Raw genomic sequence first — 24852 nt, forward strand, 5'->3', positions numbered from 1 at the left:
GTAGTCTGTCATAATATCCAGGTCTGTGCCCAAACAATTGGAGCTTCTACATTTAAAAATCCATCTTTCCAGAAACAGGTCTCTCACTGTTGCCGCTTGTTATAGACCACCTTCTGCCGCCAGCTGTGCCCTGGACACCATATGTGAATTGATTGCCCCCCATCTATCTTCAGAGTTCGTACTGTTAGGCGACCTAAACTGGGATATGCTTAACACCGTGGCAGTCCTACAATCTAAGCTAGATGACCTCAATCACACACAAATCATCAAGGAACCTACCAGGTACAACCCTAAATCCGTAAACATGGGCACCCTTATAGATATCATCCTGACCAACCTGCCCTCTAAATCCACCTCTGCTGTCTTCAACCAGGATCTCAGCGATCACTGCCTCATTGCCTGCGTGCGTAATGGGTCTGCGGTTAAACGACCACTCCTCATCACTGTCAAATGCTCCCTAAAACACTTCAGCGAGCAGGCCTTTCTAATCGACCTGGCCCGGGTATCCTGGAAGGATATTGACCACATCCCGTCAGTAGAGGATGCCTGGTTGCTCTTCAAAAGTGCTTTCCTCTCCATCTTAAATAAACATGCCCCGTTCAAAAAATGTAGAACTAAGAACAGATATAGCCCTTGGTTCACCCTAGACTTGACTGCCCTTGAACAGCACAAAAACATCCTGTGGCGTACTGCATTAGCATCGAATAACTCCCGCAACTTTCCAGGGAAGTCAGGAACCAATATACTCAGTCAGTTAGTAAAGCTAAGGCTAGCTTTTTCAAACAGAAATTTGCTTCCTGTAGCTCTAATTCCCCAAAATTTGGGACACTGTAAAGTCCATGGAGAATAAGAGCACCTCCTCCCAGCTGCCCACTGCACTGAGGCTAGGAAACACTGTCACCACCAATAAATCCACGATAATCGATCATTTCAATCAGCATTTTTCCACGGCTGGCCATGCTTTCCACCTAGCTACCCCTACCCCGGCCAACATCTCAGCAACCCCTGCAGCAACTTGCCCCCCCCCCCCCCAAAACACACTTCTCCTTCACCCAAATCCAGACAGCTGATGTTCTGAAAGAGCTGCAAAATCTGGATCCCTACAAATCAGCCGGGCTAGACAATCTGGACCCTCTCATCCTAAAATTACCCGCCGAAATTGTTGCAAACCCTATTACTAGCCTTTTCAACCTCTCTTTCGTATCGTCTGAGATCCCCAAGGATTGGAAAGCTGCCGCGGTCATCCCCCTCTTCAAAGGGGGAGACACTCTAGACCCAAACTGTTATAGACCTATATCCATCCTACCGTGCCTTTCTAAAATCTTTGAAAGCCAAGTTAATAAAAAAATCACCGACCAATTCGAATCCCACCGTACCTTCTGCACTATACAATCTGGTTTCAGAGCTGGTCATGGGTGCACCTCAGCCACGCTCAAGGTCCTAAACAATATCTTAACCGCCATCGATAAGAGACAATACTGTGCAGCCATCTTCATCGACCTGGCCAAGGCTTTCGACTCTGTCAATCACCACATCCTCATCGGCAGACTCAATAGCCTTGGCTTCTCAAATGATTGCCTCGCCTGGTTTACCAACTACTTCTCAGATAGAGTTCAGTGTGTCAAATCGGAGGGCCTGTTGTCAGGCCCTCTGGCAGTCTCTATGGGGGTGCCACAGGGTTCAATCCTCGGACCGACTCTCTTCTCTGTATACATCAATGGTGTCTCTCTTCCTACAGGTGATTCTCTGATCCACCTCTACGCAGACGACACCATTCTGTATACATCTGGCCCTTCTTTGGACACTGTGCTAACAAACATACCCTTGTAAAACTGACTATCTTACCAATCCTTGACTTCGGTGATGTCATTTACAAAATAGCCTCCAACACTCTACTTAGCAAACTGGTTGTAGTCTATCACAGTGCCATCTGTTTTATCACCAAAGCCCCATATACTACCCACCACTGCGACCTGTATGCTCTCGTTGGCTGGCCCTCGCTTCATACTCGTCGCCAAACCCACTGGCTCTAGGTCATCTACAAGTCTTTGTTAGGTAAAGCCCCACCTTATCTCAGCTCACTGGTCACCATAGCAGCACCCACCCACAGCACGCGCGCCAGCAGGTATATCTCACTGGTCATCCCCAAAGCCAACACTTCCTTTGGTCTCCTTTCCTTCCAGTTATCTGCTGCCAATGACTGGAATGAATTGCAAAAATCACTGAAGATGGAGACTTATATCTCCATCTCTAACTTTAAGCATCAGCTGTCAGAGCAGCTTACCGATCACTGTACCTGTACACAGCCAATCTGTAAATAACACACCCAACTACCTCATCCCCATATTATTACTTACCCTCTTGCTCTTTTGCACCCCAGTATCTCTACTTGCACATCATCATCTGCACATCTATCACTCCAGTATTAATGCTAAATTGTAATTATTTTAGCCTCTATGGCCTATTTATTGCCTACCTCCCTAATCTTCTACATTTGCACACACTGTATATAGATTTTTCTATTGTGTTATTGACTGTACGTTTGTTTATGTGTAACTCTGTGTTGTTGTTTTTGTCGCACAGCTTTGCTTTATCTTGGCCAGGTCGCAGTTGTAAATGAGAACTTGTTCTCAACTGGCCTACCTGGTTAAAGTCGTTCCTTTACCTTTCTGTGACCAGAGTGGTGTAAAATCTGTTCTGGGGTCAGATCTTAGTAACACACACTTACTACTCTCTTTATATAGTATTGTACTAGATCTGTCTGAAGCCAGTTTTTAATAGCAATCACCTATATAGTATTAGATCTGTTCTGAGACCAGGTCTTACTTTGCCTCTCTGGCTCCAGAGTGGTGGCTCTATAGTATTAGATCTGTTCTGAGACCAGGTCTTACCTTGCCTCTCTGGCTCCAGAGTGGAGGCTCCAGCTGACCACGGGGCAGCAGGCCCGTCTCCAGGCAGGACAGGAAGGCCAGGAGATGGCCGCCGGGGGGGAAGTGGAGGGGGGGGTGCTGGATACCATCCTGATTAACCAGCACCAACGTCCCACCAGCTGGGGGGGGGGGAGAAAGAGAGGTAGATATGAAAAGAAAGAGTGTGAAAAGAGAGAGAGAAATTGAGAGGAGCAGTATAAAGGAGTCACCAAGATAAATGAGGAACCTTGAGAAGCTATATCCTCCATCCTTCTGCCCTCTGCCCCTCCTGCCCTCCGCCCATCTGCCCTCCGCCCATCTGCCCTCTACCCCTCCTGCCCTCTCCCCCTCCTGCCCTCTCCCCCTCCTGCCCTCTGCCCCTCCTGCCCTCTGCCCCTCCTGCCCTCCGCCCATCTGCCCTCCTGCTCTTCAACCACACCTGTTAAACCCTCCTTGACTTTATACCCACAAACAAGAAATTAACACTTAATCAAAACCAATGATCGATAGCTTAACGGGACACAGTCATAAAGCACACAGCCCTCCCATTGCTGCATACCATATAGCACCATATTCTCTATGGGCCCTGGTCAAATAGCAGGCTATTCCCTATGGGCCCTGGTCTAAAGTAGTGCACTACTTTGGACCAGGGTCTATAGGGTAGTAGTGCACTACTTTAGACCAGGGCCACGCTCACTAACCCTATAGACCCTGGTCCAAAGTAGTGCACTATAAAGGGGGTAGGGTGCCATAGGGGACACCTCCCAGGTGTCATGGTGGAATGGGTTCCCTGGTATTAGAAGGTAAAGGCCATCCAGTTTCTACGTAACACCAGGGTTGATGGAAAAAATAATGAGGTAGACTGTAATAGTGTGTTAGGTGTGTGTGTGTGTGTGTGTGTGTGTGTGTGTGTGTGTGTGTGTGTGTGTGTGTGTGTGTGTGTGTGTGTGTGTGTGTGTGTGTGTGTGTGTGTGTGTGTGTGTGTGTGTGTGTGTGTAGACTCACGTCGCTGGTGACAGTGAATGCACACGATCTGTCGTAAAGGCACGGTCAGCGCATAGTCCCAATAGATACTGAGAGACAGAGACAGAGAGAGAGACAGAGAGAGAGACAGAGAGAGAGAGACAGAGAGAGAGAGACAGAGAGAAAGACAGAGAGAGAGAGAGACAGAGAGAAAGACAGAGAGAGAGAGAGAGAGAGAGAGAGAGAGACAGACAGAGAGATAGAGAGACAGAGACAGAGAGAGAGAGAGCGAGAGAGAGATGAGTGAGTGAGTTAAATTATTGTGCCATTTTATGAAAAGGCCAACTAATCAACCAATACATTTGGACATGGGTTAGAGCTTCCTCCAGGGTGTATCGGTGGGGTGTTGGGGATATTAGGGGGTTGAGGTGGGGAGACAGGTTATACACAATGATGTATAAACAGCAAGCATATGAATATGACCGTGTTCCCAATGATACCCTGGATACCCTTTATAGTGCACTACTTTGGAGGGCTCTGGTCAAAAGTAGTGCACTACATAGGGAACAGAGTGCAATTTGGGACTGGATCACAGTCCTACAGGGTTAGTATGTAGTAGAATGAGAATTCTCCGGCAGGACATTTTTTTCCACATTTGTACTTGTTTGTGTGTACAGTTGTTAATGTCCGGTTGGAGCCACTTAGTCTAGCTCTCCTCACCTGAGGGGATATCGATCTTGATCAGCCAATCAGCTGGTGCCCTCTCGCCCCACACTCTGAACATGAGCTGATCATGCACTCTCTGATTGGCTAAGAACTTCTAGCTGGTTCTGCACTAGCTGGCCAGGCCCGATGCATGCTTCTTGCATTCCTAAAAATAGGACTCAGTCGTGACTGCTGTTGCCTTCCAGCGCAGATCAGAGGTGGGTTTACGTCAGTCAAAGTGTGTCGTGGTAATTGTTGTTATGGCTGAGATATGAGTGTGTCGCGGTAATTGTTGTTATGGCTGAGATATGAGTGTGTCGTGGTAATTGTTGTTATGGCTGAGATATGAGTGTGTCGTGGTAATTGTTGTTATGGCTGAGATATGAGTGTGTCGTGGTAATTGTTGTTATGGCTGAGATATGAGTGTGTCATGGTAATTTTTGTTATGGCTGAGATATGAGTGTGTGTGTTTAATGCTACTGTTAGTAGTAGTTTATATTACTATTTCCTGTAATAGTATTACTGAGTTTATTATGTTACAATGTACACTACCGTTCAAAAGTTTGGGGTCACTTAGAAATGTCCTTCTTTTTGAAAGAAAAGCAAATGTTTTTATCCATTAAAATAACATCAAATTGATCAGAAATACAGTGAAGAGGCGACTCCGGGATGCTGACCTTCTAGGCAGAGTTGCAAAGAAGATGTCATATCTCAGACTGGCCAATAAAAATAAAAGATTAAGATGGACAAAAGAACACAGACACTGGACAGAGGAACTCTGCCTAGAAGGCCAGAATCCCGGAGTCACCTCTTCACCGTTGAGACTGGTGTTTTGTGGGTACTATTTAATGAGGCTGCCAGTTGAGGACTTGTGAGGCATCTGTTTCTCAAACTAGACACTCTAATGTACTTGTCCTCTTGCTCAGTTGTGTACCGGGGCCTCCCACTCCTCTGTCTATTCTGGTTAGAGCCAGTTTGCGCTGTTCTGTGAAGGGAGTAGTACACAGCGTTGTACGAGATCTTCAGTTTCTTGGCAATTTCTCGCATGGAATAGCCTTCATTTCTCAGAACAAGAATAGACTGACGAGTTTCAGATGAAAGTTCTTTGTTTCTGGCCATTTTGAGCCTGTAATCGAACCCGCAAATGCTGATTCTCCAGATACTCAACTAGTCTAAAGAAGGCCAGTTTTATTGCTTCTTTAAATCAGGACAACAGTTTTCAGCTGTGCTAACATAATTGCAAAATGTTTTCTAATGATCAATTAGCCTTTTTAAAATTATAAACTTGGATTAGCTCACACAACGTACCATTGGAACACAGGAGTGATGGTTGCTGATAATGGGCTTCTGTACGCCTATGTAAATATTCCATTAAAAAATCTTCCGTTTCCAGCTACAATAGTCATTTACAACATTAACAATGTCTACCCTTTATTCAATGTCTACCCTTTATTTCTGATCAATTTGATGTTATTGTAATGGACAACAAATTAGCTTTTCTTTCAAAAACAAAGACATTTCTAAGTGACCCCAAACTTTTGAACGGTAGTGTGTGTTTGTTAACATTTATACAGTCCCTTTTGTTCTATTCATCATTCTCTCTCTCTAGCTATTGTTGTCACGACACCATCACATTCCTCTATATCCCATGGTTTACGGTCTGATATACCATGGATTTCAGCCAATCATCATTCAGGGCTCCAACCACCCAGTTTATATTACTCTTTAATCCGTGTTATTAGATGTATAATTATCATGTCGTAATTTCTCGCATTCTCTCTTTCTCTGTACTTTGCAGACCATTTCCATGATAAATACTCCTGTTATCTGGCAATAAATCCCTCTGTGTGGTAACTCTTGTCCGGTTGCCTTAACTCTCTGACCCGGGGAAAGGTGTTCAGTGGGTCTGATAGGAGGATATGTCCATCACAATATGTTTCTACAGTACTTCCTGTTTCTACATACAGTACTTCATGTGTATGTCCCGTAGGCCTGTACCTACCTCTTCTCCAGGTCACAGTCTCCCAGGGTGCCGTTGATGAGCTGGTTAGGGGTCCACTTCAGGGTGAGGTTATCCCCTGCCTGGTGAAGGGACAGGTACCCCCGTAACACCTCCATTTCTTTCTTCTATATGGGAGGACGAGGGGGGGGGGGGGTGAGGGCAAAGAGCTTTATTTTCATGTCATCTGATCATAACCGGTATCCCAAGAGCCAATGAAAATAGAGCTCTTGTTGTTGATGAACAGAAGCGTAGGTAGAAAAGTACCTCATACCTACAGTAGAATATGGTGGTGGATCTGTGATGTTATGGGGCTATTTACTTTCTATTGGTCCTAGGGACCTTGTTAAGGTCAATGGCATCATGAACTTTACCCAGTAACAGGACATTTTAGCCCAAAACCTGGTTCCCTCTGCCAGGAGACTGACACATGGGCCTCAAGTGGATTTTCCAGCAATACAACTAACCCCAAGCACTAATCAAAATCTTTAAAGAAATGGTTAATTGACCACAAAAAAACATTTTGTAATTGCCACCTCAGTCTCCGGACTTGAACTCCCATTGAAAGCCTGTGGTTTGAATTGAAGAGGACCGTTCATGAGAACAAGATGAAGGATATCAAGGATCTGGAAAGGTTCCGTATGGAGGAATGGTCTAAGATCCCTCTCAATGTGTTCTCCAATCTCTTATTCTATTTGTAGAAAAAGGCTCAGGGGCTGGACAGGAGAGGGGCTGGAGAGTTGAAAACAGGAGAGGGGGCTGGAGTATTGAAAACAGGAGAGGGGGCTGGAGTATTGAAAACAGGAGAGGGGGCTGGAGTGTTGAAAACAGGAGAGGGGCTAGAGTATTGAAAACAGGAGAGGGGGCTGGACTATTGAAAACAGGAGAGGGGGCTGGAGAGTTGAAAACAGGAGAGGGGCTAGAGTATTGAAAACAGGAGAGGGGGCTGGACTATTGAAAACAGGAGAGGGGGCTGGAGAGTTGAAAACAGGAGAGGGGCTGGAGTGTTGAAAACAGGAGAGGGGGCTGGAGAGTTGAAAACAGGAGAGGGGGCTGGAGAGTTGAAAACAGGAGAGGGGGCTGGAGTATTGAAAACAGGAGAGGGGGGGCTGGAGAGTTGAAAACAGGAGAGGGGCTGGAGTATTGAAAACAGGAGAGGGGCTGGAGTGTTGAAAACAGGAGAGGGGGCGGCTGGAGTGTTGAAAACAGGAGAGGGGGCGGCTGGAGTGTTGAAAACAGGAGAGGGGGCTGGAGTGTTGAAAACAGGAGAGGGGGCTGGAGTATTGAAAACAGGAGAGGGGGCTGGAGTATTGAAAACAGGAGAGGGGCTGGAGTATTGAAAACAGGAGAGGGGCTGGAGAGTTGAAAACAGGAGAGGGGGCTGGAGAGTTGAAAACAGGAGAGGGGGCTGGAGAGTTGAAAACAGGAGAGGGGGCTGGAGAGTTGAAAACAGGAGAGGGGGCTGGAGAGTTGAAAACAGGAGAGGGGGCTGGAGAGTTGAAAACAGGAGAGGGGGCTGGAGTGTTGAAAACAGGAGAGGGGGCTGGAGTGTTGAAAACAGGAGAGGGGGCTGGAGTGTTGAAAACAGGAGAGGGGGCTGGAGAGTTGAAAACAGGAGAGGGGGCTGGAGTATTAAAAACAGGAGAGGGGGCTGGAGAGTTGAAAACAAGAGTGTGGCTGGAATGTTGAAAACAGGAGAGGGGGCTGGAGTATTGAAAACAGGAGAGGGGCTGGAGAGTTGAAAACAGGAGAGGGGGCTGGAGTATTGAAAACAGGAGAGGGGGTGGAGTATTGAAAACAGGAGAGGGGGCTGGAGAGTTGAAAACAGGAGAGGGGGCTGGAGAGTTGAAAACAGGAGAGGGGGCTGGAGTGTTGAAAACAGGAGAGGGGGCTGGAGTATTGAAAACAGGAGAGGGGGGTGGAGTGTTGAAAACAGGAGAGGGGGGTGGAGTATTGAAAACAGGAGAGGGGGCTGGAGTATTGAAAACAGGAGAGGGGGGTGGAGTGTTGAAAACAGGAGAGGGGGCTGGAGTGTTGAAAACAGGAGAGGTGCTGGAGTATTGAAAACGCGAGAGGGGGCTAGAGTTTTGAAAACGGGAGAGGAGGCTGGAGTATTGTCTGTTCTCTATATCATTTGTTAACTGTTCAGCAATCTTATAGCTTGGGGGTAGAAGCTTGTTCAGGAGCCTTTTGGTCCCAGACTTGGTTCTCCGGCACCGCTTGCCATGCGGTAGCAGAGTAAACAGTTTATGGTTTGGATGGTTGGGGTCTTTGACAATTTTCCGGGCCTTCCTCTGACACCGCCTGGTACAGAGGTCCTGGATTGCAGGGAGCTCGGCCCCAGTGATGTACTGAGCGGTCTGCACCATCCTCCCTCTGTAGCGACTTGCGGTCGGATGCCAAGCAGTTGCCATACCAAGTGGTGATGCAGCCAGTCAAGATGCTCTCGATGGTGCAGCTGTATAACTTTTTGAGGATCTAAGGGCCCATGCAAAACCTTTTCAGCCTCCCGAGGGGAAAGAAGGTGTTTTTGTGCATTCTTCACGACTGTGTTGGTGTGTGTGGACCATGTTCATTCCTTAGTGATGTGGACACTGAGAATCTTGAAGCTCTCGACCCGCTCCACTACAGCCCAGTCGATATGGATGAGGGCGTGCTCGACCCTCAGTTTCCTGTAGTCCACGATCAGCTCTTTTGTCTTGTTGAGGTAGAAGTTGTTGTCATGGCACCGCACTGCCAGGTCACTGAGCTCTTCCCTATAGGCTGTCTCATCGTCGTGGGTGATCAGGCCTACCACTGTCAGGTCATAAGCAAACCTAATGATGGTGTTAGAGTCGTACGCAGCCACACAGTCGTGGGTGAACAGGGAGTACAGGAGGGGACTAAGAAAGCACTCCTGAGGGGGCCCCGTCTTGATGGTCAGCATGACGGATGTCTTGTTGCCTAGCCTCACCACCTGGGGGCGACCCGTCAGGAAGTCCAGGATCCAGGTGAAGAGGGAGGTGTTCAGTCCCTGGGGCTTTAGCTTAATGATGAGCTTGGAGGGCACTATGGTGTTGAACGCTGAGCTGTGGTCAATGAACTGCATTCTCACATTGGTGTTCCTCTTGTCCAGGTGGGAAAGGACAGTGTCTGGGATGATGGTGTTGATGTGAGCCATGACCAGCCTTTCAAAGCACTTCATGGCTACAGATGTGAGTGCTACGGGTCAGTAGTCAATTCGTCAGGTTACCTTGGTGTTCTTGGGCACAGGGACTATGGTGGTCTGTTTGAAAGATGTAGGTATTACAGACTGGGACAGGGAGAGGTTGAAATTGTCAGTGAGGACATTTGCTAGCTGGTCAACACATGCACTGAGTACGCGTCCTGGTAATCCGTCTGGCCCTGTGGCCTTGTGAATGTTGACCTGTTTCAAGTTCTTACTCACATCGACTATGGAGAGCGTGATCACACAAGGACACTGATCCAGTCTGTTTGTCTGCTCTCTATATGATCCAGTCTGTTTGTATAGGAAGCAGACAAACAGACTGGATCATTAAGGGAAGCAGACAAACAGACGGGATCATTAAGGGGAGCAGACAAACAGACTGGATCATTAAGGGAAGCAGACAAACAGACTGGATCATTAAGGGAAGCAGACAAACAGACTGGATCGTTAAGGGAAGCAGACAAACAGACTGGATCGTTAAGGGGAGAAGACAAACAGACTGGATCGTTAAGGGGAGCAGACAAACAGACTGGATCATTAAGGGAAGCAGACAAACAGACTGGATCATTAAGGGAAGCAGACAAACAGACTGGATCATTAAGGGAAGCAGACAAACAGACTGGATCATTAAGGGGATCAGACAAACAGACTGGATCATTAAGGGAAGCAGACAAACAGACGGGATCATTAAGGGAAGCAGACAAACAGACTGGATCATTAAGGGAAGCAGACAAACAGACTGGATCATTAAGGGAAGCAGACAAACAGACTGGATTATATAGGAAGCAACTTTCTCAGGGTTTATTTTCTAACTACCCCAAAGCCTTATTGACCATCCCTGAGTTCAATTAATTAATCAATCAAATTTATTTTATAAAAGCCCTTTTTACATCAGCAGCTGTCACAAAGTGCTTTACGGACACCCAGCCTAAAACCACAAAGTGCTTTACAGACGCCCAGCCTAAAACCACAAACAGCAAGCAAAGCAGAAGCAAAAGCACAGTGGCTAGGAAAAACTCCCAGGAACCTAGGAAGAAACCTAGAGAGGAACCAGGCTCTGAGGGGGTTTGAATTCCCTAGAAGGCAAGAACCTAGGAAAAAACCTAGAGAGGAACCAGGCTCTGAGGGGGTTTGAACTCCCTAGAAGGCAAGAACCTAGGAAGAAACCTAGAGAGGAACCAGGCTCTGAGGGGGTTTGAAATCCCTAGAAGGCAAGAACCTAGGAAGAAACCTAGAGAGGAACCAGGCTCTGAGGGGGTTTGAACTCCCTAGAAGGCAAGAACCTAGGAAGAAACCTGGAGAGGAAGCCGGTTCAGAAAGGTGGCTGATCCTCTTCTTGGCTGTACGAGAATATTTCTACAGTACTACAATAATACTACTACATGTTACAGTATTAAAACTCTGTGTAGTCTTACCGGTTGGACCAGGACGTTGTTTTTGCCATAGAGCAGGTGAGTACGGGAGTTCTGGTGAAGAGATTCCACGTATTCCCGCGCAGATGCCGCAAACTTATCCTCGGACATGCTGACGCTGGACTGTCTCTTCTGGATCTGGGAAACAGGCCAGGAGAAAGGTCTACGTTATTGAGTATTGAAACAGACCAGGAGAAAGGTCTATGTTATTGAGTATTGAAACAGGCCAGGAGAAAGGTCTACGTTATTGAGTATTGAAACAGGCCAGGAGAAAGGTCTAGGTTATTGAGTATTGAAACAGACCAGGAAAAGGTCTATGTTATTGAGTATTGAAACAGACCAGGAGAAAGGTCTACGTTATTGAGTAGTGAAACAGGCCAGGAGGAAGGTCTACGTTATTGAGTAGTGAAACAGGCCAGGGGAAAGGTCTACGTTATTGAGTAGTGAAACAGGCCAGTAGAAAGGTCTAGGTTATTGAGTATTGAAACAGGCCAGGGGAAAGGTCTATGTTATTGAGTATTGAAACAGGCCAGGAGAAAGGTCTATGTTATTGAGTAGTGAAACAGGCCAGGGGAAAGGTCTATGTTATTGAGTAGTGAAACAGGCCAGGAGGAAGGTCTACGTTATTGAGTAGTGAAACAGGCCAGGGGAAAGGTCTACGTTATTGAGTAGTGAAACAGGCCAGTGGAAAGGTCTAGGTTATTGAGTATTGAAACAGGCCAGGGGAAAGGTCTATGTCATTGAGTATTGAAACAGGCCAGGAGAAAGGTCTATGTTATTGAGTAGTGAAACAGGCCAGGGGAAAGGTCTATGTTATTGAGTAGTGAAACAGGCCAGGGGAAAGGTCTATGTTATTGAGTAGTGAAACAGGCCAGGAGAAAGGTCTACGTTATTGAGTATTGAAACAGGCCAGGAGATAGGTCTACGTTATTGAGTATTGAAACAGGCCAGGAGAAAGGTCTATGTTATTGAGTATTGAAACAGGCCAGGAGAAAGGTCTATGTTATTGAGTAGTGAAACAGGCCAGGAGAAAGGTCTATGTTATTGAGTATTGAAACAGGCCAGGTGAAAGGTCTAGGTTATTGAGTATTGAAACAGGCCAGGAGAACAGTCTAGGTTATTGAGTAGTGAAACAGGCCAGGAGAAAGGTCTATGTTATTGAGTATTGAAACAGGCCAGGAGAACAGTCTATGTTATTGAGTAGTGAAACAGGCCAGGAGAAAGGTCTATGTTATTGACTATTGAAACAGGCCAGGAGAAAGGTCTATGTTATTGAGTACTGAAACAGGCCAGGGGAAAGGTCTAGGTTATTGAGTATTGAAACAGGCCAGGAGAAAGGTCTATGTTATTGAGTATTGAAACAGGCCAGGAGAAAGGTCTATGTTATTGAGTATTGAAACAGGCCAGGTGAAAGGTCTATGTTATTGAGTATTGAAACAGGCCAGGAGAAAGGTCTATGTTATTGAGTATTGAAACAGGCCAGGTGAAAGGTCTATGTTATTGAGTATTGAAACAGGCCAGGAGAAAGGTCTATGTTATTGAGTATTGAAACAGGCCAGGAGGAAGGTCTATGTTATTGAGTATTGAAACAGGCCAGGAGAAACGTCTATGTTATTGAGCATTGAAACAGGTCATGAGAAAGGTCTATGTTATTGAGTATTGAAACAGGCCAGGAGAAAGGTCTATGTTATTGAGTATTGATTGTGTAAGGACGTGACTCAGATCCTGACTGATTATCCCTCCATTTTTTATTTTATTTATTTAACCATTATTTAACCAGGCAAGTCAATTAACAACTAATTAATATTTACAATGACGGCCTAGCAAGAGGCTAAAGGCTTACTGCAGGGACTGGGGATAAAACACACATCACGAGAAAAGAGACACCACAACACTACATAGAGAGACCTAAGACAACACAACATGGCAACAACGTATGACAACACAGCATGGTAGCAACACATGACAACCCAGCATGGTAGCAACACAACATGGTAGCAACACAACATGGCAACAACACAACATGGCAACAACACAACATGGCAACAACACAACATGGCAACAACACAACATGGCAACAACACAACAAGGCAACAACACAGCATGGCAGCAACACAACATGGCAACAACACAACATGGCAGCAACACAACAAGGCAACAACACAACATGGCAACAACACAAACATGGCAGCAACACAAACATGGCAGCAACACAACATGGCAACAACACAACATGGCAACAACACAACATGGCAACAACACAACATGGCAACAACACAAACATGGCAGCAACACAAACATGGCAGCAACACAAACATGGCAGCAACACAACATGGCAACAACACAACATGGCAACAACACAACAAGGCAACAACACAGCATGGCAACAACACAAACATGGCACAACAATTGTTAGGCACAAAGGACAAAACGGCAGATAAAACACATCACACGAAGGAGCCACAAGTGTCAGTAAAAGAGTGTCCATGATTGTCTTTGAATGTAGAGATGGAGATAAAATGCTCCAGTTTGACTGTTTGTTGCATCTATTGTTTTTTGCATCTTGTTTTTTATTGCATCTTGTATTTTATTGCATCTTGGGTTTTTTATTGCATCTTGGGGGTTTTTTGCATCTTGGTTGTTTTTTGCATCTTGGTTGTTTTTTGCATCTTGTATTTTATTGCATCTTGGTTGTTTTTTGCATCTTGTATTTTATTGCATCTTGGTTTTTTTGCATCTTGTATTTTATTGCATCTTGTTTTTATTGCATCTTGTATTTTATTGCATCTTGGTTTTTTTGCATCTTGTATTTTATTGCATCTTGGTTTTTTTGCATCTTGTATTTTATTGCATCTTGGTTTTTTTGCATCTTGGTTTTTTTGCAGTTGCTAACTGCTGTGAACTGAAAAGAGGAGCAACCCAGGCAACTGTGTGCTTTGGGATCCTTTAACAGAATGTGACTGGCACCCTTTGGGCCCTGGTCAAAAGTAGTGCACTATATAGGGAATAGGGTGTCATTAGGGACGCGGCACATGCGACCATGATTGAAACTGACTGGGTCCTTTACCCATCGGGGATTTGAACCAATAACATTGTAGTTACTTAGCCCTATTGTCTAACTACAAGGGTCTGTGCCCTTCTGAGAAACTACTCCCAGGACTCCTTGGAAAACAATTGTTACTAAGTGAACTATCCTGGCTAAATACAGTTGAAGTCAGAAGTTTACATACATCTCAGCGAAATACATTTAAAGTCAGTTTTCACAATTCCTGACACTTAATCCTTGTAAAAAATTCCCTGTTTTAGGTCAGTTAAGATCACCACTTTATTTAAAGAATGTGAAATGTCAGAATAATAGTAGAGAGAATGATTTAATTCAGCTTTTATTTCTTTCATCACATTCCCAGTGGGTCAGAAGTTTACATACACTCAATTAGTATTTGGTAGCATTGCCTTTAAATTGTTTAACTTGGGTCAAACGTTTTGGGTAGCCTTCCAAAGCCTCCCACAATAAGTTGGGTGAATTTTGGCCCATTCCTCCTGACAGAGCTGGTGTAACTGAGTCAGGTTTGTAGGCCTCCTTGCTTGCACACGCCTTTTCAGTTCTGCCCACAAATTTTCTATAGGATTGAGGTCAGGGCTTTGTGATGGCCACTCCAATACCTTGACTTTGTTGTCCTTAGGCCATTTTGCCACAACTTTGGAAGTATGCTTGGGGTCATTGTCCATTTGGAAGACCCATTTGCAAACAAGCTTTAACTTCCTGACTGATGTCTTGAGATGTTGCTTCAATATATCCACATAATTTTCCTGCCTCATGAATCCATCTATTTTGTGAAGTGCACCAGTCCCTCCTGCAGCAAGGCACCCCCACAACATGATGCTGCCACCCCCGTGCATCACGGTTTGGATGGTGTTCTTCAGATTGCAAGCCTCCCACTTTTTCCTCCAAACATAACAATGGTCATTATAGCCAAACAGTTCTATTTTTGTTTCATCAGACCAGAGGACATTTTACCAAAATGTACGATCTTTGTCCCCATGTGCAGTTGCAAACCGTAGACTGGCTTTTTTATGGCCGTTTTGGAGCAGTGGCTTCTTCCTTGCTGAGCAGCCTTTCAGGTTATGTTGATATAGGACTCGTTTTACTGTGGATATAGATACTTTTGTACCTGTTTCCTCCAGCATCTTCACAAGGACCTTTGCTGCTGTTCTGGGATTGATTTGCCCTTTCGCACCAAAGTATGTTCATCTCTAGGAGACAGAACGCGTCTCCTTTCTGAGCGGTATGACGGCTGCGTGGTCCCATGGTGTTTATACTTGCATACTATTGTTTGTACAGATGAACGTGGTACCTTCAGGCATTTGGAAATTGCTCCCAAGGATGAACCAGACTTGTGGAGGTCTACAATTTGATTTCTGAGGTCTTGCCTGATTTCTTTTGATTTTCCCATGATGTCAAGCAAAGAAGCACTGAGTTGGAAGGTCGGCCTTGAAATACATCCACAGGTACACCTCCAATTGACTCCTTTGATGTCAATTAGCCAATCAGAAGCTTCTAAAGCCATGACATAATTTTCTGGAATTTTCCAAGCTGTTTAAAGGCACAGTCAACTTAGTGTATGTAAACTTCTGACCCACTGGAATTGTGATACAGTGAATTATAAGTTAAATAATCTGTCTGTAAGCAATTGTTGGAAAAGTTAGTTGTGTCATGCACAAAGTAGATGTCCTCACCGACTTTACAAAACTATAGTTTGTTAACAAGAAATATGTGAAGTGGTTGAAAAACAAGTTAATGACTCCAACCTAAGTGTATGTAAACTTCTGACTTCAACTGTATAAAAGGAAATTAGTATTGCCATAGCTGCTCATTGAATCCTTACGGAATGTATTGTACTGTATTGACCAACTGCTCCAGTAAGAGCCCCATTCATTCCTCAGGTCCCCAGGGACCCAGTGTCTCTCACCCCCAGAGCGGGCCTCCTGCTGGGGGAAGCGTCCTGGCCCCAGTGGGCCCCGTGGATCCGGTGGCGCTGGACCAACTCGTTGGCCGACGGGTCCGTCCAGAAGTAGTCGGACGTCTTCAGCTTAGTGTACTCCAGAGCACAGGGACCCACTGGAGGAGGGAGGGGGGAGAGAGGGGAGAGGTAGGGGGGGGGGAGAGGGGGGGGGAGAGAGGGAGAGAGGGAGGGGGGAGGGGGAAGAGAGGAAGGAGGGGGGGGGAGAGGGAGGAGGGAAGGGGGGGGAAGAGAGGGAGGAGGGAGGGGGGGAAGAGAGGGAGGAGGGAGGGGGAAGAGAGGGAGGAGGGAGGGGGGGAAGAGAGGGAGGAGGGAGGGGGGGAAGAGAGGGAGGAGGGAGGGGGGAGAGGGAGGAGGGAGGGGGGAGAGGGAGGAGGGAGGGGGAAGAGAGGGAGGAGGGAGGGGGGGAAGAGAGGGAGGAGGGAGGGGGGGAAGAGAGGGAGGAGGGAGGGGGAAGAGAGGGAGGAGGGAGGGGGAAGAGAGGGAGGAGGGAGGGGGGGAAGAGAGGGAGGAGGGAGGGGGGGAAGAGAGGGAGGAGGGAGGGGGAAGAGAGGGAGGAGGGAGGGGGGGAAGAGAGGGAGGAGGGAGGGGGGGAAGAGAGGGAGGAGGGAGGGGGAAGAGAGGGAGGAGGGAGGGGGAAGAGAGGGAGGAGGGAGGGGGAAGAGAGGGAGGAGGGAGGGGGGGAAGAGAGGGAGGAGGGAGGGGGAAGAGAGGGAGGAGGGAGGGGGAAGAGAGGGAGGAGGGAGGGGGAAGAGAGGGAGGAGGGAGGGGGGGAAGAGAGGGAGGAGGGAGGGGGGGAAGAGAGGGAGGAGGGGGAGAGGGAGGGGGGGGAGGGGGAAGAGAGGGAGGAGGGAGGGGGGGAGAGGGAGGAGGGAGGGGGGGGGGGGAGAGGGAGGAGGGAGGGGGAAGAGAGGGAGGAGGGGAAGAGAGGGAGGAGGGAGGGGGAAGAGAGGGAGGAGGGGAAGAGAGGGAGGGGGGGAGAGAGGGAGGGGGAAGAGAGGGAGGAGGGAGGGGGGAGAGAGGGAGGGGGGTTAGAAAGAAGGGGTAAAATAGGGTGAGAATGAGGGAGGGAGAGTAAATATAAGCAAAAAGAGTATCTACTGTATATAGCATTATAACAGTTCGTAGGGACATTATAACAATGCAATGTAGCATTATATCAGTCCATAGAGACATTATAACAACCCAATGTAGCATTATAACAGGCCGTAAAGACATTATAACTACCCAATGTAGCATTATATCAGTCCGTAGACACATAGCAACCCAATGTAGCATTATAACAGTCCGTAGAGACATTATAACAACCCAATGTAGCATTATAACAGCTGTCCATAGAGACATTACAACAACCCAATGTAGCATTATAACAGCCCGTAGGGACATTATAACAATGCAATGTAGCATTATATCAGTCCGTAAAGACATTATAACAACCCAATGTAGCATTATAACAGTCTGTAGGGACATTACAACAACCCAATGTAGCATTATAACAGTCCACAGGGGTGTTATAACAACCCAATGTAGCATTATAACAGCTCTCAGGGACATTACAACAACCCAATGTAGCATTATAACAGTCCACAGGGGTGTTATAACAGTCCACAGGGGTGTTATAACAACCCAATGTAGCATTATAACAGCTCTTAGGGCCAACTTACCCAGTAGACATGCCAGGATGGGTCCAAACACTGAGTCATGCATCAGAGCCTCCCTCTCATAGTACTTACTGTAGAGACAACACACACACACACACAACACACACAACACACACACACACACACACACACACCCACACCCACACCCACACACACACACACACACACACACACACACACACACGCAATGTAGAGAAACAACAAAAGAGCATTGAGTCAAACAATGAAAACCAACACTCAAATGACTCCATTCGGCCTCATGCGAGACAAAGGAGGGAATGAAATTAGAGAGTAGTGTGAAGAACAAAAGATAATTAAATTGACTGGAACAGACATTGACAAGATTTTGCTCTTTGCATACAGTGCAGTGTAAGTTACTGCAGAAGTTGCCATTTTCTTTTACCTGGAGTTATCCACGATGTACTGTACGACCTTGTCCAGGACCTTCTCGAAGAGGGCGGTGCGTACCCAGATGTGCTTGATGGCCTGAGCGGAGAGGGGCTGGGGGGCGCGACCTGCAGACGACGACCCCTGCCTCTTCAGGGGCTCCTGACCCACACTCTGGGTCCTCTGAGTTCTAGGGGTGAAGGGCAAAGGTCAGTGAGTAAACAGGGTTAGGGTTCAAGGTCAGGGTTCGAGGTCAGGGTTCGAGGTCAGGGTTCGAGGTCAGGGTTCGAGGTCAGGGTTCGAGGTCAGGGTTCGAGGTCTGGGTTCGAGGTCAGGGTTCGAGGTCAGGGTTCGAGGTCAGGGTTCGAGGTCAGGGTTCGAGGTCAGGGTTCAGGGTCAGGGTTCGAAGTCAGTGTTCGAGTTAGGTGTTAGGGGGTTGAGTTAAAGTTAGGGTTCGAGGTCAGGGTTCGGGGTCAGGGTTCAGGGTCAGGGTTCAGGGTTAGGGTTCGAGGTCAGGGTTCAGGGTTAGGGTTCGAGGTCAGGGTTCGGGGTTTGGGTTTGAGTTAAGGTTAGGGTTCAAGGTAGGGGTTAGGGTTCAGTGTTAGGGTTCGGGGTCAGGGTTCGAGGTCAGGGTTCGGGGTCAGGGTTCGAGGTCAGGGTTCGGGGTCAGGGTTCGAGGTCAGGGTTCGAGGTCAGGGTTCGAGGTCAGGGTTCGAGGTCAGGGTTCGAGGTCAGTGTTCGAAGTCAGTGTTCGAAGTCAGTGTTCGAGTTAGCTGTTAGGGGGTTGAGTTAAAGTTAGGGTCCGAGGTCAGGGTTCAAGGTCAGGGTTCGGGGTCAGGGTTCAGGGTCAGGGTTCGAGGTCAGGGTTCGAGGTCAGGGTTCGGGGTTTGAGTTAAGGTTAGGGTTCGAGGTAGGGGTTAGGGTTCAAGGTAGGGGTTAGGGTTCGGTGTTAGGGTTCGGGGTCAGGGTTCGAGGTAGGGGTTAGGGTTCGAGGTAGGGGTTAGGGTTCAGTGTTAGGGTTCGGGGTCAGGGTTCGGGGTCAAGGTTAGGCTTAGGCAGATGATCTCAGGTAAGACTGGTGTTGCTGTAGGTTGGGATTCCAAAAATCCCGGTTGAAAGATTAAAGGAATTAGGAGGGAATAAGCAGGAAATCAGGAAATCCTCCAAAGAATTGTTGCAACCCTACTGTAGAGTAGACGGTCTGCTATCTCTGAGCTGACTAATTGTCTTGTTATGTGTCTTCCTCTTGGTTTTGTAGAGTAAACGACAGTATGTATGCACTTGACTCCATTTAAAAGGGGTAGGATAGGTATAATGGCTATGGTACGGTCTCCATCTTGTCACCTATACAATACATAACGGGTAGGGCGAGAGGCTATGGGTTGATTTGGGTACTCGATAGAAAGACACCTGTTTAATAGGTGAAGTTGTAGTTGTCACCAGGAGGTGGCAGCATACCATACAGTCAAGAGGTCCGCTTGGGATTCAATGGGAGATTCTTAATTGGTTTTACTAAGGGACAGTTGTACATTTACTGGGGGGGCTGGTCCAAAAATGTTAGTTTTTTTTTGCTTTAGTGTTGTTTGTGTGATTTTTTTTTTATTGGGCACAGGGGATGGTAGTGTATGTTTCCCTGGTTTACATTCCACATTTTGCAGGCGTTACTATTTAATTTCTTCCATATAGCAACACGTCCTCATCTCCCTGCATGCTCCTCCCCTTAAAAGGTGTTTTGGTACTTCCCTTATGCAGTCAACTCTATCCTGCCCTCTAGTCATAGTGACAGTAGTGGTAGGTTTGTCCACATCTGCAATAGGCTAACTAGCAGTCATACCATACATACAATCTTTCACATCTGCACCAATTTTCTACATAAATCAACATAGAGGAAGAGCTGATAGGCAGCGGAGAGGCCAGGTGCAGCGGAGAGGCCAGGTGGAGGAGGAGAGGCCAGGTGGAAGAGGAGAGGCCGGGGGGAAGAGGAGAGGCCAGGTGCAGCGGAGAGGCCAGGTGCAGCGGAGAGGCCAGGTGCAGCGGAGAGGCCAGGTGGAAGAGGAGAGGCCAGGTGCAGCGGAGAGGCCAGGTGGAAGAGGAGAGGTCAGGTGGAAGAGGAGAGGCCAGGTGGAAGAGGAGAGGCCAGGTGGAAGAGGAGAGGCCAGGTGGAAGAGGAGAGGCCAGGTGGAAGAGGAGAGGCCAGGTGGAAGCGGAGAGGCCAGGTGGAAGCGGAGAGGCCAGGTGGAAGCGGAGAGGCCAGGTGCAGCGGAGAGGCAAGGTGCAGCGGAGAGGCCAGGTGGAAGCGGAGAGGCCAGGTGCAGCGGAGAGGCCAGGTGCAGAGGAGAGGCCAGGTGCAGCGGAGAGGCCAGGTGCAGAGGAGAGGCCAGGTACAGCGGAGAGGCCAGGTACAGCGGAGAGGCCAGGTACAGCGGAGAGGCCAGGTGGAAGCGGAGAGGCCAGGTGGAAGAGGAGAGGCCAGGTGGAAGAGGAGAGGCCAGGTGGAAGCAGAGAGGCCAGGTGGAAGCAGAGAGGCCAGGTGGAAGCGGAGAGGCCAGGTGGAAGCGGAGAGGCCAGGTGGAAGCGGAGAGGCCAGGTGCAGCAGAGAGGCCAGGTGGAAGCGGAGAGGCCAGGTGCAGCGGAGAGGCAAGGTGCAGCGGAGAGGCCAGGTGGAAGCGGAGAGTCCAGGTGCAGCGGAGAGGCCAGGTACAGCGGAGAGTCCAGGTGCAGCGGAGAGGCCAGGTACAGCGGAGAGGCCAGGTGCAGCGGAGAGGCCAGGTGGAATAGGAGAGGCCAGGTGCAGCGGAGAGGCCAGGTGGAAGAGGAGAGGTCAGGTGGAAGAGGAGAGGCCAGGTGGAGGATGAGAGGCCAGGTGGAAGAGGAGAGGCCAGGTGCAGCGGAGAGGCCAGGTGCAGCGGAGAGGCCAGGTGGAGGAGGAGAGGCCAGGTGCAGCGGAGAGGCCAGGTGAAAGAGGAGAGGCCAGGTGGAAGCGGAGAGGCCAGGTGGAAAAGGAGAGGCCAGGTGCAGCGGAGAGGCCAGGTGCAGCGGAGAGGCCAGGTGGAAAAGGAGAGGCCAGGTGCAGAGGAGAGGCCAGGTGCAGCGGAGAGGCCAGGTGGAAGAGGAGAGGCCAGGTGGAAGAGGAGAGGCCAGGTGGAAGAGGAGAGGCCAGGTGGAAGAGGAGAGGCCAGGTGGAAGAGGAGAGGCCAGGTGGAAGAGGAGAGGCCAGGTGGAAGAGGAGAGGCCAGGTGGAAGAGGAGAGGCCAGGTGGAAGAGGAGAGGCCAGGTGGAAGAGGAGAGGCCAGGTGGAAGCATGTTGTTGTGTTACAGCCCACATCCACATGTTGTTGTGTTACAGCCCACATCCACATGTTGTTGTGTTACAGCCCACATCCACATGTTGTTATGTTACAGCCCACATCCACATGTTGTTATGTTACAGCCCACATCCACATGTTGTTATGTTACAGCCCACATCCACTCCACATGTTGTTGTGTTACAGCCCACATCCACTCCACATGTTGTTATGTTACAGCCCACATCCACATGTTGTTATGTTACAGCCCACATCCACATGTTGTTGTGTTACAGCCCACATCCACATGTTGTTGTGTTACAGCCCACATCCACATGTTGTTGTGTTACAGCCCACATCCACTCCACATGTTGTTGTGTTACAGCCCACATCCACATGTTGTTGTGTTACAGCCCACATCCACATGTTGTTATGTTACAGCCCACATCCACATGTTGTTGTGTTACAGCCCACATCCACATGTTGTTATGTTACAGCCCACACCCACATGTTGTTGTGTTACAGCCCACATCCACATGTTGTTGTGTTACAGCCCACACCCACATGTTGTTGTGTTACAGCCCACATCCACTCCACATGTTGTTGTGTTACAACCCACATCCACTCCACATGTTGTGTTACAGCCCACATCCACATGTTGTTATGTTACAGCCCACATCCACATGTTGTTGTGTTACAGCCCACATCCACATGTTGTTATGTTACAGCCCACATCCACATGTTGTTGTGTTACAGCCCACATCCACATGTTGTTATGTTACAGCCCACACCCACATGTTGTTATGTTACAGCCCACATCCACATGTTGTTGTGTTACAGCCCACATCCACATGTTGTTATGTTACAGCCCACATCCACATGTTGTTATGTTACAGCCCACATCCACATGTTGTTATGTTACAGCCCACATCCACTCCACATGTTGTTGTGTTACAGCCCACATCCACATGCTGTTGTGTTACAGCCCACATCCACTCCACATGTTGTTGTGTTACAGCCCACATCCACATGTTGTTATGTTACAGCCCACATCCACATCCACATGTTGTTGTGTTACAGCCCACATCCACATGTTGTTATGTTACAGCCCACATCCACATGTTGTTATGTTACAGCCCACATCCACATGTTGTTATGTTACAGCCCACATCCACATGTTGTTATGTTACAGCCCACATCCACATGTTGTTATGTTACAGCCCACATCCACATGTTGTTGTGTTACAGCCCACATCCACTCCACATGTTGTTGTGTTACAGCCCACATCCACATGCTGTTGTGTTACAGCCCACATCCACTCCACATGCTGTTGTGTTACAGCCCACATCCACATCCACATGTTGTTGTGTTACAGCCCACATCCACATGCTGTTGTGTTACAGCCCACATCCACATGTTGTTGTGTTACAGCCCACATCCACATGTTGTTATGTTACAGCCCACATCCACATGTTGTTGTGTTACAGCCCACATCCACATGTTGTTGTGTTACAGCCCACATCCACATGTTGTTGTGTTACAGCCCACATCCACTCCACATGTTGTTATGTTACAGCCCACATCCACATGTTGTTGTGTTACAGCCCACATCCACATGTTGTAGTGTTACAGCCCACATCCACATGTTGTTGTGTTACAGCCCTCATCCACATGTTGTTGTGTTACAGCCCACATCCACATGTTGTTGTGTTACAGCCCACATCCACATGTTGTTATGTTACAGCCCACATCCACATGTTGTTGTGTTACAGCCCACATCCACATGTTGTTGTGTTACAGCCCACATCCACTCCACATGTTGTTGTGTTACAGCCCACATCCACATGTTGTTGTGTTACAGCCCACATCCACATGTTGTTGTGTTACAGCCCACATCCACATGTTGTTGTGTTACAGCCCACATCCACATGTTGTTATGTTACAGCCCACATCCACATGTTGTTGTGTTACAGCCCACATCCACATGTTGTTGTGTTACAGCCCACATCCACTCCACATGTTGTTATGTTACAGCCCACATCCACATGTTGTTGTGTTACAGCCCACATCCACTCCACATGTTGTTGTGTTACAGCCCACATCCACATGTTGTTATGTTACAGCCCACATCCACATGTTGTTATGTTACAGCCCACATCCACTCTACATGTTGTTGTGTTACAGCCCACATCCACATGTTGTTGTGTTACAGCCCACATCCACATGTTGTTATGTTACAGCCCACATCCACATGTTGTTGTGTTACAGCCCACATCCACTCCACATGTTGTTGTGTTACAGCCCACATCCACATGTTGTTGTGTTACAGCCCACATCCACTCCACATGTTGTTATGTTACAGCCCACATCCACATGTTGTTGTGTTACAGCCCACATCCACTCCACATGTTGTTGTGTTACAGCCCACATCCACATGTTGTTGTGTTACAGCCCACATCCACTCCACATGTTGTTGTGTTACAGCCCACATCCACATGTTGTTATGTTACAGCCCACATCCACATGTTGTTGTGTTACAGCCCACATCCACATGTTGTTGTGTTACAGCCCACATCCACATGTTGTTGTGTTACAGCCCACATCCACATGTTGTTGTGTCACAGCCCACATCCACATCCACATGTTGTTGTGTTACAGCCCACATCCACATGTTGTTGTGTTACAGCCCACATCCACATCCACATGTTGTTGTGTTACAGCCCACATCCACATGTTGTTGTGTTACAGCCCACATCCACATGTTGTTGTGTTACAGCCCACATCCACTCCACATGTTGTTGTGTTACAGCCCACATCCACATGTTGTTATGTTACAGCCCACATCCACATGTTGTTGTGTTACAGCCCACATCCACATGTTGTTATGTTACAGCCCACATCCACTCCACATGTTGTTATGTTACAGCCCACATCCACATCCACATGTTGTTGTGTTACAGCCCACATCCACTCCACATGTTGTTATGTTACAGCCCACATCAACATGTTGTTGTGTTACAGCCACATCCACATGTTGTTATGTTACAGCCCACAGCCACATCCACATGTTGTTGTGTTACAGCCCACATCCACATGTTGTTGTGTTACAGCCCACATCCACATGTTGTTTTGTTACAGCCCACATCCACTCCACATGTTGTTATGTTACAGCCCACATCCACATGTTGTTATGTTACAGCCCACATCCACATGTTGTTGTGTTACAGCCCACATCCACATGTTGTTATGTTACAGCCCACATCCACATGTTGTTATGTTACAGCCCACATCCACATGTTGTT

General features: G+C 47.9%; 1 protein-coding gene across 2 annotated transcripts in view; it reads right to left on the reverse strand.

Moving 5' to 3' along the window:
- LOC129831641 (small G protein signaling modulator 2-like) overlaps positions 1-24852 on the reverse strand; it is a 162376-nt gene that overhangs the window by 61029 nt on the left and 76495 nt on the right. For both annotated transcript variants that reach the window (XM_055894991.1, XM_055894990.1), the window contains exons 4-10: positions 18282-18455; positions 17882-17949; positions 16167-16315; positions 11200-11334; positions 6580-6704; positions 3915-3982; positions 2892-3049 (exon numbers count right to left, since the gene is read on the reverse strand). In XM_055894991.1, the coding sequence (XP_055750966.1) occupies positions 2892-3049; positions 3915-3982; positions 6580-6704; positions 11200-11334; positions 16167-16315; positions 17882-17949; positions 18282-18455 (877 nt within the window). The remainder of the gene's footprint in view (positions 1-2891; positions 3050-3914; positions 3983-6579; positions 6705-11199; positions 11335-16166; positions 16316-17881; positions 17950-18281; positions 18456-24852) is intronic.

This window comes from Salvelinus fontinalis, chromosome 33 (genome assembly GCF_029448725.1).
Source record: "Salvelinus fontinalis isolate EN_2023a chromosome 33, ASM2944872v1, whole genome shotgun sequence".
Taxonomy (NCBI): Eukaryota; Metazoa; Chordata; class Actinopteri; order Salmoniformes; family Salmonidae; genus Salvelinus; species Salvelinus fontinalis.